We start from the raw sequence: 18,721 nt of genomic DNA on the forward strand, positions 1-18,721 counted from the left end.
TTTCAAGTATCACAGTTCAAGTCCACTCCTCTGCTATAAAAGGCTTTCAAAGAAGTTACTATTTCAATTTGCTTTTGCCACCACTCTTGGAGACTGCGACTCCAAAAGGTACAGTTTTTGGGTTTTTTTTGCTAAAAGTGGAACGTTTTTGACCTTTTGTGCCTTGCGTCTTCACAAAATGGCGTCTTATGTGTGCTTTTTAAAAAACTAGTTCCTGAGTGGATAGAGAAAACGCCTCTGTTGTGAATCATTAGCCCTACCAGTAACCTGATATATAACTCCAAACATGACATAACAACAACAATGGTGGATCACATATCTTTGCTTGTGCTGCCTAACTCTTTAACCTCATTAAAGTTTTGACAGCAGCTGCAGCAGTTTTACGAGACTCCACTCATGCTTCGTTGTTCGCCATTCTTGTTTTCTTGTTCGTACCACTAACTTCATATCGAGGCTTTCTGTGCATGTTTAGCGCCACTCTCAGATCTGAGGGAGTAAAAATACTGTTTTGGGAGACCTTGTGTATTTCCATGTAGTTTAAAATATTTCTGAAAATGGTACCATGTGTTCATGTTTCCCTTAGGAAAAAATAGATTCCCTTGTAGACACGGCCAAAGGTTTGGCAGCACAACGTTTAGAGGCACGAAATAGAGGATGAACTTGACACAAGCACCTCAATGTTGTCCTCAATAAGCAGGGTAACCATTCAAAATGCCAAATTAACGCAAACATTTTCTACAGACACCAAAAGAATATCCTGAAAGGGGGAATTTTAGTCTCAAGACCTATATTCTTTAAAAACTCTTTGGTTCAAGGGACGATCAAGAACTCTGGGAATATCTGGAGTGAAGTAAAATTAAAGTGAAATAAAGTGTCACAGTCATCTCTTGATGCATTTTTTAAATAAACCAGCAGCTTTCAAATATTATATTTAGCTTTCAAATAATTATTTAGTTAGGATTCTAAATATTTAGTTTGCAACTAAAACCTTATGAATAAGTAATATTTTCACCATGTCATTCATACAATTGCAAATCTCAAAGTTCTAAACTAAATATGTAATTCACAGGCTAAATATTTACGTTTTAAAATACATGTCTAGTTTGAAAGCTAAATATTTAGTTTGAAAAGTTTGTATTTAGCTTAAACTTAAACATTTAGTTTGGAATTAAATATTTAGCTTGTGAACTAAATATCTAATTTGGAACTCTGAGATTTGTAAATGTATGAATAACCTGGTGAAAATATTTTAAAAAATTAACTCCAGTATTGTTTTCTCTCTGACTGAACAAATAAACCTAGATTTTCTTCTTTTTTTTACTGTATAGCTTTACAAATGTGTGAAACAAGCATGAGGTTTTTACTCGTGACATTTGCCAGCTCAGTGTTTTCACAGTGCATGTGTCTGAGAAGTGCATGGCGTCAATAGGTCAAATGGGCGCAAGCTCGCAGGCCTCATGTTAAGCAGTTGAGGAATGCACCGGGATCAGCTGTTCCTCAGCCACATGACTCCCTTACTGCCCTCCTGAGGCTCATGTCTTCCAGCACATCTCCTGTGAAACTATGAGAGGATTCACAGGGAAGAGTACAAGTGTGAAGCCAACAGCTGCAGAATAAGAAAATATTCTGTTTGGGATCGGAAGAGTGTTGCAAGAGTGTCGCTAGAGGCCTGTTAACTTCCAATGGCTGCCAATACAGAAAAAACATGCCTTTTAATTTAAAAAACACTGCATATTCCTTTATTCAAATTTACTCCACCAATTTTTTTCTGCTCATGTAAAGCTGCAGTATGTAACTTCTATTTATATAAAACATTTCTTTTACATATTTGTTCAGTATGTCATGTCATGGCCATATGGTGTGAGACAAATAATCTCTCAAAAGATTGATCACCTCCACCTTCTTCCTGAGCCACTACTGCCAACCAGTCAGAGCGAGGAGAAAGGTCTGACTGCTACTCATCATCCTTATGTACTCGCTGCTATTTGTGTTAATAGCAGAGAAAGAATTTACTACTCCACTGTCAACTGTGGACATGCTAAAAAACCAGAGCATTCACTACAGACTCTCTAGTGTAGCGGGGGAGGCAATGGGAGGAGCAGCGCCACATAGCAGTGGATTGACAGCGCTAAGACTCGTCTCCTCACTCTGATTGGTTGTTTCTAGAGAAGGTGTAGGAGCTTGATTATTTCACAGATTATTAAATAGGGATTGATTGACCTTTAATCCAACTCCAGTTCATTTGCCTGGAATGTTCAGTTTGTTTGTGGAGGTGTGAACGCGCAATTGAACTCTGACCCGGACCAAAAAAACAAACAACTAAATTTGCATTTTATTTAACCAGGCTTGTTTGCATTCACATCACTGAGGCTGAAACAGAGAAACAAATAGACTTCTTCTTCTTCAATGTCATGTCAGTACCAGGAGTAGATATCTTTGTGTTTTGGAAAAATATTAATGTTTCAAGAACTCTACAAATATGTTTTGAAAAATGGCAGAAGTTAAAAAAACTATTTTTATTTTGAGCCTTTGAGTTAAGATGTGATGTGTAAATAAATCAGTTCCACATTAAATTGATGACTGAAATAATTCTAGATTCATATTTATTACTATTTTATACTGGCCAGTATACATTGTTGTTAAAGAGCAGAGAAATAGTGGTGCCTTAAATCATTGTGATATTGATTAAACAAGGTGATTGATTAGATTGAGTTGGATTATATTTATTCACCTTGCACAATAAGCAGTATGACAAAATTAATTGCAAAGTTTTGCATGGAAACATTTCACAGAGATTTGTTGATGATGCAACTTTTCTCATTGCGAAGTTACGTAAGATTAAACTTAAGATGTATTTTTGGCACTTCTTTCACAACCTTCATGCAGACAGACATTCAACAAACAGTTTCCCAAGAAATTTTCAGATTCAATGATTACTAACTGCGTGACATAATTGATTTGGCTTATGAAACACCAGTGTGGCCAGTAACAAAGAAACAACAGAGTTCAGTCAGTCTGCTGGAAGGAAATGAACATTTGTCCTACTTTAAGTCTCAAGGAAACTGGACATCAACATAGCTAAAAAAGCTTTATCTTGATACAGTCGTCTATCATTCCTTATAATTTAGGCATCAGAGGGATTTCAACATGCAAGAGAATTAGGCAATGCTGGGATGTCTGCTGCATTATGAGATTTTAAATGTCATCACAAACAATAGGTTCTTTGGGTTTAATTTTGTTAAAAAGCTCATGGGGTTTTGAGATGGAAATGCCACTGTCTGGGAAATGCTAACCACTGACCAGCTGTAATGAGTGGATATCAGATGTTAGGTCTGGAAATTTGCGTCAACAGATTGCCAATGCAGAACAAGTGTTCGGCAGCTCTGGCTGTAGTTGCCCAACCTTTCTATTGCATTAACATGTAAATGTTATTTACATGCAATAACATGTAAATGTTATTGCATTAACATTTATATGTTAATGCAATAGAAATGCATCAACATGCAAATGCTGATGCGTGACAGAGTTTTTTTTGTTTAGTTTTTTTTTGTGACATTTCTTGCGATGCATGGCAGTTTTTCTTTCCACTAGCGTTTCATTTTGTTCTTATACCCAACAATTTCGTTTGACTTCCAGCCAGAAAGAAATAATTTTAGATCTCTGAACGCAGGATCTTGTAGTACTCAAATGCAAAAGAGAGAGGCTTTAGTTTTGCATACCCAAAGAGAATCCTAACTAAATCTGATCAGAATTAAACTTAGCTTTACTTAAACAGACAATGTGCCTTTAAAGAATACTTTCCACAGACTCCTTTGTTTTGGGTTGTGTGGGTGGTGAGATTTCTTTAGCCCAGCTTTGCTTACTCAGGATGCAGGCACAGAGCATGATTCATTTATTTCGCTCAAAACACAAAGACTTGTTCTGTTTGAGCCAAAATCCAATAACATACAGATGCAGGAGGTTTTAGAAGTTTTGTGTTTAGCGCAGTCCATATGGGCATGAGAAGAGTTAATTCCTTTTTCCAGTACAGGGAACAAAGCTACTGAAAAGTTTAAGCTTTGACTTAATAGTTTATTGGCTTAATGTTCTGCCAACGTCACACCAGGTTAATTGGTAATCCACATCCTCTTCCAGAATAAAAAAAGATACTTTTTTTTTTAATTCACTAAGCTGGTACAGCTGAAGGAGTTTGCCATGAGAAAAAAGGCAGCTTCTGGAAGTGTGGATGAGATTTGGGGAGCATTAGGAGTACAAGAGGCAAACTGTGGTCTAATTCAGTACTGGGAAATCACCTCCCCTTTGTGAAAATAGGAGAAGGGAGAGGGGGTTTAAGAGGAGTGGGCGGAGGACAGATGGGGCGGGAGGGGCAAGCAAAGGGAGAAGGCTGAGGCGATGGGGGCGGAGAACAGAAACTGCTCTCCCTGTGGGACTCTGGTGGAAAATAGGGCTGTGTGAGTTTGTCTCTGCGGGCAAATGTGGAAAGAAAAAGAGACGGAAGACAAAAAACATAGACTGGACCAAAAAGACATGAAAAGGATTAACAGATGAGGAAGATCGACAAAACAACACTTTCAACGAAGCTGAACTGAACCCCAGGAGGAGAGAAAGGAAAAGAAGAGCTACAGAGACTTGTCTGTACAAGAGGAAGGGGGGTGGCATGACTGAGCAGGCTTTGACTTGCACCTTCAACAGTTGAGAGGAAACACTTAGTGACGCCTCGCAGACAGGAAAATGAAGTGATTTGAAGAATAGTGTTAGAAAACAGCTGGAGGCTGCTGGGAAAGATTACTTATGAGGCAGCAAACATAGGAAGGACGAAGAAAACTGGAATCATAGCGGCCGTGGCGGAGAGCAGACAGAGTGAATGAGAGGAGAAACAGAAGCAGAGAGGGGCTAACGGGTAAGAAAGGTATGAGGGGACAGATCTTCAAGCCCCTCCTCTCTTTGATGATCACTGTCCTCCTGCTGGCGAGTCTGCTGACCACTTTCATCTGGTACACGCTAGAAAACAAGTAAGTTCCTCTTACACATGAAACATTGGTTAGGACATTAATCATGAGCAATGAAGGAAAAGTCACTCTGCTGGGGTTTAACAGTAGGAGTCAAAGAGGCTCTCAAGGGAGAACAAGTAGAGGAAGTGATGCTATAAAAAGAAAAGTAACGGTTCCCAGAATACACAACTCATCATTCAATTTCTGAATCCCAAAGATAGTTTTACAAAGTGTTACGATGATATCACATAGAAACAGTGTTGTAAGGTTGATCATCAGAAATATCATTAAACATTTTGTTAACATGTTTTCCTGCAACAAAGAAGCAAAAGAATCAGAAATTATTTCCTCTAAATTTAGAACAGCAATAACCAAAGTCTAGGCGTGAAACATGTCACTTTTAGAAATACAAACTTATCTAAAATTAAAAGGTCATCATGTGGTTGAAAATACAAAACAGGAAGAGGAAGTCGTGAGAACACAAGATAGTCATACATACCACAGAACGCAGGAAGTCTCCAGCTGAGACATGAATAAGATGTCGATGCTGCTTGTGCAAAGTGTTTGCAGATTGATTAACTTACAGTATGCATGCAAAAGCATTTCTTCCCTCTCAAACTTTTTTAACCTGAAAACCACAAACTTCTGCAACTTTCATGGCAAATCTGTGCGACACTGCCTTGCTTAAGTTAATCACATACACCTTCAATAAAAATATGCTGAAGTAATACTTTGAAATAGTTTTTTGGAGGTGTTTTTATATTAGTTTGACATTTTTGCCCATACTTCAGTTCAGCCGGATCGGATGGACTTTGACTGGGCCAATTTAACAGATAAATATGCAATGATTCAAACCCTAAAAGGTGAATCTTACCTTTTAGGGTGAATAATAATGACACTTTAACCTTTGTATTAAAAGTGTAACTTGGTAAATATTGACACCTGTCATAAACATTCATAAAAACTCCATGTTCACAACAGGTGTTATATCATGTTTATGACATTGTCTTCAAATAAAGGGTTCCCAATCTTTCTTATTGTCACTTTTATCATTATCACAGTGATACCACAAAAGATGTTTGTGGTATTTTAAAGCAATAAAAGTTTTATCACCCACCAAAATCATATCACCCACCAAAATCACTCCTTCCTTGGAGTGATTTGAATTGTTTGATTGTGACGTTTGGTTTCACACATATGCCAGCCAATGTTAAATCCCAATTAAAAGCTTCTAGACTCTCTCATGCTTCTTACACATCTCTGTTTCTTACGCAAGCCTATCTATGACTTTCTTTAAACAACGGTCTTCTTGTCACGCTGGATCAAATCCAGATTTGTGGGGTGTACAACTAATAGAGATGTAGATCTCCTTCAGTCTTCAAAGTTTCCTTCATCTCCTCCAGAGTTACCAGGAGCCTGATTACTGACTCATTCTCTAACCAGTCAATTTAACAGAAATTTATATACACAGTCATAATACAATACTTGCTCACTTTTTGAAATCAGCACCTGAAGTAAACTAATGTATGAAAAAACTAAAACTACTATTAGTAGTACAAACTAAAGTGAAACCAACAAACACACAATGAAAATGTATTAAAATTAACCTAATTAGACAAAAAGTCACAACGGAATAAAACTTAAAACAAACCTATCATAACTGTGTTTTCTTGTACAGAACTTCAACCTTCTATAAAACAGCTGGATTTATACTGAGATTTTCTGACACACAAGTGGACTACATTTACCAATGAGCAGAGTTATTAAGAAAAAAGCTCAAAGGGGGATTCTAGAAACACACACCAGTGTCAGATAGTTTGCTCTTTTATTTTACTACTTTGGAAGGGCCTGTTGTATGAAAAACAGTTAAATAAATGGTGATTGTAAGATAACAATACCTAAGAATTTAAGAGGCATGAAGACTTTAGTGAGGCAGTGAATGTTCAAAGGTTTAGTCATAAAGACCTGATCATGTGCAGGTCTTTGTGAAACAAGAAACAAATGTGAATTTGCATTCTTATTCAAATTTCTGTTTTTTTCTCTTCAGCAGTGTGCAACCGAAACGATTACTCTCTCAAAAGAAAACTGGTCCTCCAACATCTGCTTCATGCAAAGACTGCAGGTGAGAACAAACTGAACAAACGTTCAGATTTTTTACATGACTTGCCTTGTTTACACTATAATCATGTATTGCCATGTCAGCAATACTGTGTTTACAAATGTCATAGTGTATCTGGATGTGTTTATCCATGACAGAGAAAAAATAAACAAAGTGTTGGAACAGTACTCTGAAGCCTGGAAGAAACAAGAAGAGCGTTACCAAAAGTTCAGGTAAGACTGAGTCAAATTAATTAAACTAAAATAACTTTTTTAAATATTGGTATCAGTCTTTAAACAGTTTGTGAAATGTGACCTTAAAGGACCTGTATCCTGTGAAATTGACTTTTGAGCTTTATGTCGTGGTCCTAAACATTTGTTCTCTCAAATGGCCACATATTTTCACAAAGCTCCACCAGACTAGTGGCAGCAGTAGTTAGCAAACAACTGCATGTCTGCTGAGCTTTTTATACCAGCTGGGTCTCAGTCCAAATGCTTCTAAGAGCTGTTCTAAATGGCATAATGGAGACATTCAATTGTGTCAGAAAGAGCAGGAGCTTCTTAAAGAGACAGATGACAATTTTTAGACGTCAAATTGCAAAGTCAAATTCATTTAAGTTCTGTTTGACAAATTCAGCATTTTCATAAAACTGAAAGTAAAATACTTAACTGTGCAATAAAGTGGCACAGTGTGCCACTTTAGATAATACTTCCTCTTCAAAGATGCAATGAGAATCCGATTTGCTTTTTTTTGAAAAAGAGGAACAAAATCCCAAACCAGTGGAATTCAAACATTTTATGAAAGAGGAACTAGATAGAGTCCATTATTTATAAATTACAACTTCCTTTAAAAGTATGAAACTAATTGTACAGATCAAGTGCTCTTGACAGCTTTCTGTGTTAATTTAAAGAAATGAAAACGTTTAATCATAAAGGAATCTACCAAATTTGACTCCTAAGTAAATGTTTCTGTCCAGGTATATTTTATGTTGCACTGACTCATCAGACTACTTGTGACTCCCCAGGTTGCAGCTGAACACAAAGTGCCATGGTTTAGAGAAGGCTATAATTACCCAGGCAAACACTCCAGTGGGAACAAAACTTGTTTATGATGGAGAGAAGAAGAGAACTCTTCAAGTGAACCCAGAGATTTTCAGCACCTTTTTTAAAGTAGGTCATTTTCAATTTTCATTTGATATCAGATAATTGTTCCACCTTTTGATCTGAATCTGAATGTTGCACTTACTGATGTAACTTTTCAAGAAGCTTTGCCAGATAGTCAAACTCACATTATGCAGATTAATTAGAGGGAAATATTTCAGTGTATATTTAATCTGGGTCAGGGCACCAATGTAATCCTTCTGTGTTTCTCAGGTTCAGTAGGTTCACTTTATGACGACACATTAAAGTTTATTATATTTATTTAACAAAAGAGAAATCAATGTGGTAGTTAACATCAGGCTAACAGCTTCTGCCCCACAGTTACAGATGAAGCAGAAGATAGAGAAAGGAGACGAGCTGTCAGTTACTGGTTATTATGTAAACCACCATCTGTTATAAAGTGTTGAGGAATAACTGGCTGATTATGTCATCTCACACTACCATATTTTGGTCATGCTTGCAAAAACTCCTTACAGAAAAAATTGGAAAAAATATTGTGTTATCAAATTGATAGATTTTACTCACCTTTAGTAATTCAACTTTTTCTTTAGATGAAATATTTATGGTGAATCTTATTATAATACTAGCAAAATATTACGTCTACAAGATGAAATGGACTGAAAAAAGTCCCCTCTTTTAATAACTTTCAAGAAACTGACTTAAAAATGTACGTTTTATGTCATTTGTGTTTTGCCTCTGTTGGAAAACTTAACTTTAATAATAAGAAACTGGTGAAAAGTTTAACTCTTCTCCAAAAATTGAACTTCTTCTCATGAGCAAATCCCTCTTGTCTTTTCTTTTTTTTTTTGCTGTTATTTATTCATTTTTTGCTGTAAAATATCATTCTTCATATGTATTTCAATATATTTTTGACACTTTTTGTTATGAAAACCTAGCTGAAAAAATACACATCATTTTATTTTTCCAATGTATATATATTTATTTAACTTTTGCCTTTCTAGATTTTAACATTAACACCCTCATTGTCTGTAATTATTCTTTATTTGTTTTTATTTTTTATGATAAAAAGTTTGGCTTTTTTTTAGTTTTCTGTTTTTGCTCTATTCCAGGGGCATCCCTTCCCAAATAAAACATGGCATACATGTGCTGTTGTTGGGAATGGTGGGATCCTGGCAAACAGTAGCTGTGGCAAAACGATTGATTCAGCCGAGTTTGTTATCAGGTGAGAACATTTTCCAGGTTTTTCCACATTTTGAAACTCCATCCAACAGTAGCTGTCCTTGTGTTACTTCGACAGGTGCAATCTACCTCCTTTGTCAAATGGGTACGAGAAACATGTTGGCATCAAGACGGACCTTGTGACAGCAAATCCAAGCATCCTTGTGGAAAAGTGAGTACTGTTCCCATTTCAAGGTAATGTTTGGAGGTAAAACTTACTGTCTTCTGTTAATAGCCTTCTGTTATACAGATGACTAGTGCTGGCAAAGTTGTTTTAACATCAACTCAAGTCATTCCCTGAGTCGATGCGAAACAGTGCGTGAATTTCATATCCTGTAGATGTCTGTTAATTTCAGCAAAATCTCAAGAATTGGTTATCACATGCAAATGCATACATAAATATCAAACTTTGGGGAGTAACTAATTTATTACTCCCCAAAGTAATGGGGAGTAATCATAATCTGGAGATTTAAATATTCTAACTTTAGTCTTTTTTCTTCACTGGTCACCTTGTTTCTAGGTTTGGGGCTCTAATGGGGCGTCGACGTAAGTTTGTGGAAAGTTTGCGCAGCTATGGCGACTCCATGCTGGTTCTTCCAGCCTTCTCCTATGGCCACAATACTCCTCTGTCTCTCAGAGCTTTTTACACACTTGAGGACTTTGAAAGCCCCATTCGACCTATCTTCTTCAACCCGGGGTACCTCCATAACCTGGCCCACTTCTGGCGCTCTCAAGGCTTAAGAACGATACGGCTCAGCACTGGTATTATCATGACAAGCCTAGCTCTGGAACTCTGTGACAACGTACAGCTGTATGGATTCTGGCCCTTCGATTTTCACCCATACAGCTTTCAAACTCTGACTAACCACTATTATGATGACAGAAAAACCAAAACAAAGTTCCACGCCATGCCAGATGAGTTTAACCACTTGTTGCAGTTGCACAGTCAGGGTGTTCTCAAATTGCACCTTGGAGACTGCAAAGCAGAGCCACACTAGACTTCTCAGGCAAAGAGCCACGTGAATTCCTAGTTGCCTCAGGTGAACCCAACCATCAAGACTTTCTTTTAATTACACACTGTATGGAATAGACTGACTAACTCCACAGACCAGAACCTATCTGCAACCACAAAACTTGTACTGAGATCAAAATGCAACAAAAAGAAGACAGTAACTAGTATAGATTTCATCTTCTTTCACAACTTTATTTATGTTTTGTTCAGGTTGATGTCTGGAAGAGACAAAGTAACGTGCCTTTGTGAGGCTATCATTGTTTAGTGCCTTATGTTACATTGTTAGTGATGGATTTTGAGTCAGGGTTACTGTTTTTTAATGGAAACCAAATACCTCCTTTAGAATAATATTGTGACTAAATAAAAACACCAGATACTGAATGTAAGTTGTTTAATACATTTAACCACTTTGAAAAGATAATTTGTTTTAAATAAACAACATGAATGTGTTGGTACTGAACACTTTTTTCACTATAGTGAACTTAAGATGAAAGATTATGCCTATCCTGCCTTAAACATAAATACAATAGATAAAAAAATAATAAAAATAAAAATTGCACAGTTTTTTACATAAATTATAACACACCTTAGGTGCTTTTGGATACACTTTGAGTGTCTTGTTCAGAGTTACAAGTCCAGAAGAAATATTATACTGCCTTTTTGAGGCAGGAAAGTGTTGCTGCAAAGGATGAGTGAAAGAAGAATGATGGTTTTGAGCTGTTCTTTATCTGATTGTCGGCGTTATTTCTCTATGTTGCAGCTCAACGCAGTTGCTGTAATTTCTGATTGTTCAATAAAATAAAAAGCTGGACTTACTGCCTTGTTTGTTCATTGATCATCGCACCATTCATACCAGTCATCAAATAGAACAAAAATATTTTGTAAAATATTTAGAAAAACTCTGGCTCCTACAGCAGTACTTGTGTAAAATGTCATTAAATGTCTGATGTCAAGATAAATGTGGCCAGACGTCTGACAACAGACTCTTTTATCATTACCCTAAAATTAAACCAGGTGTTACATGTTTTAGGTCAAACAAGTAAAACATTCCAGAGCAAAAACACAACTAACTTGAAGTTTAAAAAAAATCACTGTGAGTCTATGGTTTATTTGGTATTGAATATAAAAAATCACATCGAGATTTCAAACATTTCCTGGTGTAGTTTTATTTTTCTATCATCATAGTTGTTCCACTTCATTATTTTAACTAAGTAATTCTGTATAAATTTATACACATTGCAGAATTCAATTAAATATGTTTTTATCCTGTAATGTTTGTAACAACTTTCAACAGTTGGCTGTAACTAATAAGTTGCCATCAGTTGTAACATAATTATTAAAATTAATTTTCTTTTTTAACTGCACACCATTGCTTCTGTGTTACTGCCAAATTTATAATGTCAAAAATGTGCGTCGGTTTTGTTACTTTTCTTTTAAAAACGGTCAAGTAATAAGCGATTTCACTGACAAGATCTACAAACAGGAAAACTAAAACCAATATGAAATACCAGTTTTTATTTTACCTGGAACTGTTGGAATGGCTCGTACTTTTAATTTCTGCCACTTTTGCCTCTATCGATTGGTTGAGAACAGGTTGACTCTGATTGGTTGCAATACAGCGGAAAGCTGTCAAATTTACTGGTTGTGATTGGCTGCTTTTCATCGAATTGAACGTAGTATTTGCAATCCCTGTCTATGATTGGCTGGTAGTGTGGGTCATTTACATACAAGTCACGTTGCGCAAGTGCAGACAGAGCCGAAGTGAGCGGGGAGAGAATGTGCGAGCACGAAGACAGAATCAACTAACTTGAATGACCAGAGTTCGGTTGGTCGTTCGGTTTGTCAGTCAGAAGACCACTGAGCGATTTATATCCAAACTGTAAAATCAACAACAATATCCTATATCAACAACTTCTTAAAGATTGATCCCGCCATAAGAGAGGGTACTCAGCAGGACAAGGAGGTATGAAACGACCGCTTTTACGGTGTTTGCCTTCCCTCCTGTTGGGTATCTTCCTGACTACTTTTATCAACTTTATACTATACAAAAAGTAAGTTTATCTTTAATTTATTCAGTCATGCAGTCGTACTTTGTTTGTCGTTTTTCCTACACAGCCATTCCTACTGGAATATGAGGAGCAGTCAGGTAACAGTTTTTTAACGTAGGCTAATCTTATTTTTGTCCATTGCCACGCAGGCGCCATTGCTATGAATTTAGACAGGAACCAGGAAAGAATCTGAAAAAGGGACACTGTTTTGCTATCAGTGGTCAACAGTACAAAAGCTAGATAAGGGTACCACATTTAATCCATCAGGAAAAGGTTTTATTAAAAAGAAAATCAAGAAAGTGGGAAGAAGGTCAGTGCTTGGGCTTCTGTAGCTGTTGTCTGTCGTTGCTTCAGCAACGTTTTTTGCGTCTCTGGAATGAATCCGATTTTATCGCCGTCATTTTCACTTCGCTGTGGTGAAACGCAGTCGTTGTAATTTCTAGAAGTTTCATAAACGACAAAAACTGGATTAATTTCAAGTTTTCAACTGGGAAATTTCTGTGAACTTAAAAACGGCCCGCTAAAGTGTGTGTCGGTTGGAACCCATTGATGCTAGAGATTAGCATCAATGCTAGAAATTAGCATCAATGCTAGAGATTAGCATCAATGCTAGAAATTAGCATCAATGCTAGAGATTAGCATCAATGCTAGAAATTAGCATCAATGCTAGAAATTAGCATCAATGCTAGAGTAAAATACAGTTTGAGGAATTTATTTTAATATCATAATAATTATTAATGAAATTATTATTAGTCGTGGAAACCAGTCTGCTCCCCATATCTGGAACTCACTCTTGTCAGACATTTGTAATACTGATTCTCTTCTTTTAGAACTCAGTTCTTTTCTCTAATTTTATTACATTGAGTATTGAGTATTGCACTCAGTGTGTAAGGTCTGTGTTGGAAAACTATCACCAAAATGTGGAAAAATAACAGATATGCAAAAATAAAAGGCCTGTGTAAAAAGTAAAGGAATTGCTACCGACCTGTCTACTTTGATTTAAAAATGACCTTTTTCTGGTTTCACAGCAAGAAACAGTCTTTTACCTCTTGTCAAGATGACAGGTGAGTTTAAATTTCACCATTCCTGACTTTTGCCTTTAATTTGATGTCATTATCTTTGTTGTTGCCCCAACAAATCAAGTAATGTCATATTCCTAGACTTTACTGACTATCTGCATGTGTTGATGTGCAACAGGGATGAAATGCTTGAGAAGTTCTCACAAACCTTGGTTATAATCGAAGAAGAGGACAAAGAAATCAAGTAAATTTATGATTAAAAGCCTCAAACTAGAAAATGAAACTAGGAGCCAAATGTTTGCTATGTAGACATGTCTTATACTCAGAGATGGTGGGGTACAACCTGGACAGGTCACCAGCTCAAAGGGGGATTCTAGAAACACACACCTGTGTCAGATAGTTTGCTCTTTTATTGTACTACTTTGGAAGGGCCTGTTGTATGAAAAACAGTGAAATGGTGATTAAGATAACAATACCTAAGAATTTAAGAGGCATGAAGACTTTATTGAGGCAGTGAATGTTTAAAGGTTTAGTCATATAGACCTGACCATGTGCAGGTCTGTGTGTGACGGTTGCAGCAAAAGAAACAAGAAACAAATGTGAATTTGCATTCTTATTTAAATTAATGGTTTTCTCTTCAGTCGTGTACAAGCTAAGAAATTACTTTCTGAAAAAAAAACTGGTCCTCCAAGATCTGCTTCATGCAAAGACTGCAGGTGAGAACAAACTGAACTAATGTTTTTATTTACATGGCTCGCCTTGTTTACACCATAATCATGTCTTGCCATGTCAGCAAACAAGTAGACTCACTGTGTTTACAAATGTCATAGTGTATCTGGATGTGTTTATCCATGACAGAGAAAAAATAAACAAAGTGTTGGAACAGTACTCTGAAGCCTGGAAGAAACAAGAAGAGCGTTACCAAAAGTTCAGGTAAGACAGAGTCAAATTAATTAAACTAAAATAACTTTTTTAGTGTTGGTATCAGTCTTTAAACAGTTTGTGAAATGTGACCTTAAAGGACCTGTATCCTGTGAAATTGACTTTTGAGCTTTATGTCGTGGTCCTAAACATTTGTTCTCTCAAATCGCCATATTTTCACAAAGCTCCACCAGACTAGTGGCAGCAGTAGTTAGCAAACAACTGCATGTCTGCTGAGCTTATTATACCAGCTGGGTCTCAGTCCAAATGCTTCTAAGAACTGTTCTAAATGGCATCATTTGTGAGGAAGTGTCAGAAAGAGCATGAGCAAATTTTGAGATGTCCAATTCTTTTAAGTTCTGTTTGATAAATGCAGCATTTTTATAAAACTGAAAGTAAAATACCTAATTGTGCAATAAAGTGGCATCATGTGCCACTTTAGATAATACTTCCTCTTCAAAGATGCAATGAGGATTAGATTTGCTTTTTATGAAAAAGAGTAACAAAATCCCAAACCAGCGGAATTCAAACATTTTATGAAAGAGGAACTAGAGTCCATCATTTATATATCACAACTTCCTTTAAAAGTAATGAAACTAATTGTACAGATCAAGTGCTCTTGACAGCTTTCTGTGTTAATTTAAAGAAATGAAAACGTTTAATCATAAAGGAATCTACCAAATTTGACTCCTAAGTAAATGTTTCTGTCCAGGTATATTTTATGTTGCACTGACTCGTCAGACTACTTGTGACTCCCCAGGTTGCAGCTGAACACAAAGTGCCATGGTTTAGAGAAGGCTATAATTACCCAGGCAAACACTCCAGTGGGAACAAAACTTGTTTGTGATGGAGAAAACAAAACTCTTCAAGTGAACCCAGAGATTTTCAGCACCTTTTTTAAAGTAGGTCATTTTCAATTTTCATTTGATATCAGATAATTGTTCCACCTTTTGATCTGAATCTGAATGTTGCACTTGACTGATGTAACTTTTCAAGAAGCTTTGCCAGATAGTGAAACTCATATTATGCAGATTAATTAGAGGGAAATATTTCAGTGTATATTTAATCTGGGTCAGGGCACCAGATGTAATCCTTCTGTGTTCGTCTCAGGTCCAGTAGGTTCACTTTATGACGGACACATTAAAGTTTATTATATTTATTCTAACAAAAGAGGAAATCAATGTGGTAGTTAACATCAGGCTATCAGCTTCTGCCCCACAGTTACAGAAGGAGCAGAAGATAGAGAAAGGAGACGAGCTGTCAGTTACTTGTTACGATGGTAACCACTATCTGGCACAACAGAAAGTGAAACAGCAATAAAAGTCTGGAGGAATAACTTGCTGACTGAACAAAGTAAATTTAAAGAATCATAAACAGATTTTGACAAACTTCACATCCGTAAGATTGAAAAAATAAAACTGTCACATATAGATTTCACTCCATTTATACTTTGTATTTAGATTCCTGTAAACCTCCTAAAATTCAACTAAATTAAATGGAACTAATATGTGTTTAAAGTTTTCTGTTTCTGCTCTATTCCAGGGGCATCCCTTCCCAAATAAAACATGGCATACATGTGCTGTTGTTGGGAATGGTGGGATCCTGGCAAACAGTAGCTGTGGCAAAACGATTGATTCAGCCGAGTTTGTTATCAGGTGAGAACATTTTCCAGGTTTTTCCACATTTTGAAACTCCATCCAACAGTAGCTGTCCTTGTGTTACTTCGACAGGTGCAATCTACCTCCTTTGTCAAATGGGTACGAGAAACATGTTGGCATCAAGACGGACCTTGTGACAGCAAATCCAAGCATCCTTATGGAAAAGTGAGTACTGTTCCCATTTCAAGGTAATTTTTGGAGGTAAAAATTGCTGTCTTCTGTTAATAGCCTTCTGTTATACAGATGACTAGTGCTGGCAAAGTTGTTTTACATCAACTCAAGTCATTCCCTGAGTCGTTGCGAAACAGTGCGTTAAGGTCATATCCTGTAGATGTCTGTTAATTTCAGCAAAATCTCAAGAATTGATTATCACATGCAAATGCGTACATAAATATCAAACTTTGGGGAGTAACTAATTTATTACTCCCCAAAGTAATGGGGAGTAATCATAATCTGGAGATTTAAATATTCTAACTTTAGTCTTTTTTCTTCACCGGTCACCTTGTTTCTAGGTTTGGGGCACTAATGGGGCGTCGACGTAAGTTTGTGGAAAGTTTGCACAGCTATGGCGACTCCTTGCTGCTGCTTCCCGCCTTCTCCTATCTCCACAACATTGCTGTGTCTCTCAGAGCTTTTTATACACTTGAGGACTTTGAAAGTCCCATTCAACCTATCTTCTTCAACCCGGGGTACCTCCATAACCTGGCCCTCTTCTGGCGCTCTCAAGGCCTGAGAGCGATGCGGCTCAGCACCGGTTTCATGATGGCAAGCTTGGCTCTGGAACTCTGTGACAACGTACAGCTGTATGGATTCTGGCCCTTTGATTTTCACCCATACAGCTTTCAAACTCTGACTAACCACTATTATGATGACAAAAAATTCATGATGAATGTCCACGCCATGTCAGATGAGTTTAACCACTTGTTGCGTTTCCACAATCAGGGTGTTCTCAAATTGCACCTTGGAGACTGCAAAGCAGAGCCAAACTAGACTTCTCAGGCAAAGAGCCACGTGAATTCCTAGTTGCCTCAGGTGAACCCAACCATCAAGACTTTCTTTTAATTACACGACTGTATGGAATAGACTGACTAACTCCACAGACCAGAACCTATCTGCAACCACAAAACTTGTACTGAGATCAAAATGCAACAAAAAGAAGACAGTAACTAGTATAGATTTCATCTTCTTTCACAACTTTATTTATGTTTTGTTCAGGTTGATGTCTGGAAGAGACAAAGTAACGTGCCTTTGTGAGGCTATCATTGTTTAGTGCCTTATGTTACATTGTTAGTGATGCATTTTGAGTCAGGGTTACTGTTTTTTAATGGAAACCAAATACCTCCTTTAGAATAATATTGTGACTAAATAAAAACACCAGATACTGAATGTAAGTTGTTTAATACATTTAGCCACTTTGAAAAAATAATTTGTTTTAAATAAACAACATGAATGCCTGTCCTGCCTTAAACATAATTATAATAGATAAAAAAAAATAAAAATACAAATTGCACAGTTTTTTACATAAATTATAACACACGTTAGGTGCTTTTGGATACACTTTGAGTGTCTTGTTCAGAGTTACAAGTCCAGAAGAAATATTATACTGCCTTTTTGAGGAAAGTGTTGCTGCAAAGGATGAGTGAAAGAAGAATGAGTGGTTTTGAATTGTTTTTATCTGTTTGTCGGAGTTATTTCTCTATGTTGCAGCTCAACGCAGTTGCTGTAATTTCTGATTGTTCAATAAAATAAAAAGCTGGACTTACTGCCTTGTTCGTTCATTGATCATCGCACCATTCATACCAGTCATCAAATAGAACAAAAATATTTTGTAAAATATTTAGAAAAACTCTGGCTCCTACAGCAGTACTTGTGTAAAATGTCATTAAATGTCCGGTGTCAAGATAAATGTGGCCAGACGTCTGACAACAGACTCTTTTGTCATTACCTAAAATTAAACCAGGTGTTACATGTTTTAGGTCAAACGTTACAGAGTAAAAACACAATTAACTTGAAGTTTAAAAAATCACTGTGAGTCTATTTGGTATCAAATATAAAAAAAAATCACATCGAGATTTCAAACATTTCCTGGTGTAGTTTTATTTTTTTTATCATCATTGTTCCACTTCATTATTTTAACTAAGTAATTCTGTATACATTTATACACATTGCAGAATTCAATTAAATATGTTTTTATCCTGTAATGTTTGCAACAACTTCCAACAGTTGGCTGTAACTAATAAGTTGCCATCAGTTGTAACATCATTATTAAAATTCTTTTTTTTTTCTTCGTAAACTGCACACCATTGCGTCTGTGTTACTGCCAATTTTATAATGTCGAAAATTTGCGTTGGTTTTGTTACTTTTCTTTTAAAAACGGTCAAGTAATAAGCGATTTCACTGACAAGATCTGCAAACAGGAAAACTAAAACCAAAATATTTTTAATTTTACCTGAGACTGTTGGAAACCTTCTTTAATTTTTGCCATTTTTGCCTCTATCGATTGGTTGAGAACCGGTTGCAATACAGTGGAAAGCTGTCAAATTTACTGGTTGTGATTGGCTGCTTTTCATCTAATTGAACGTAGTATTTGCAATCCCTGTCTGTGATTGGCTGATAGTGTGATTCATTTATATAC

General features: G+C 36.5%; 2 protein-coding genes across 4 annotated transcripts in view; both read left to right on the forward strand.

The window, feature by feature from the left end:
* The first annotated feature begins 4,406 nt into the window (after positions 1 to 4,406).
* Positions 4,407 to 18,721, forward strand: part of LOC129373852 (alpha-2,8-sialyltransferase 8F-like) — a 41,337-nt gene continuing 27,022 nt past the window's right edge. The window contains exons 1-14 of one of the 3 annotated variants that reach the window (XR_008607408.1): positions 4,407 to 5,012; positions 7,039 to 7,113; positions 7,248 to 7,322; positions 8,114 to 8,258; positions 9,320 to 9,432; positions 9,508 to 9,600; positions 13,517 to 13,552; positions 13,686 to 13,751; positions 14,149 to 14,223; positions 14,366 to 14,440; positions 15,189 to 15,330; positions 15,971 to 16,083; positions 16,159 to 16,251; positions 16,599 to 17,725. Coding sequence is in view for 2 of the 3 variants with exons in the window: in XM_055051951.1 (XP_054907926.1) it covers positions 4,912 to 5,012; positions 7,039 to 7,113; positions 7,248 to 7,322; positions 8,114 to 8,258; positions 9,320 to 9,432; positions 9,508 to 9,600; positions 13,517 to 13,552; positions 13,686 to 13,751; positions 14,149 to 14,223; positions 14,366 to 14,440; positions 15,189 to 15,330; positions 15,971 to 16,083; positions 16,159 to 16,251; positions 16,599 to 17,076 (1,680 nt within the window). In the remaining variant the exon portion in view is untranslated. Of the gene's footprint in view, positions 5,013 to 7,038; positions 7,114 to 7,247; positions 7,323 to 8,113; positions 8,259 to 9,319; positions 9,433 to 9,507; positions 9,601 to 13,516; positions 13,553 to 13,685; positions 13,752 to 14,148; positions 14,224 to 14,365; positions 14,441 to 15,188; positions 15,331 to 15,970; positions 16,084 to 16,158; positions 16,252 to 16,598; positions 17,845 to 18,721 lie in introns of those variants that run through there. The other 2 variants (XM_055051951.1, XM_055051953.1) reach the window with 2 other exon arrangements.
* Positions 9,616 to 11,256, forward strand: LOC129373856 (alpha-2,8-sialyltransferase 8F-like). The gene has a single exon (XM_055051958.1). It carries the CDS (start codon positions 9,962 to 9,964, stop codon positions 10,424 to 10,426), a length of 465 nt encoding a protein of 154 aa, XP_054907933.1. The 5' UTR covers positions 9,616 to 9,961; the 3' UTR covers positions 10,427 to 11,256.

This window comes from Poeciliopsis prolifica, unplaced genomic scaffold (genome assembly GCF_027474105.1).
Source record: "Poeciliopsis prolifica strain line A6 unplaced genomic scaffold, Auburn_PproV2 SCAFFOLD034, whole genome shotgun sequence".
NCBI classification, from domain to species: domain Eukaryota; kingdom Metazoa; phylum Chordata; class Actinopteri; order Cyprinodontiformes; family Poeciliidae; genus Poeciliopsis; species Poeciliopsis prolifica.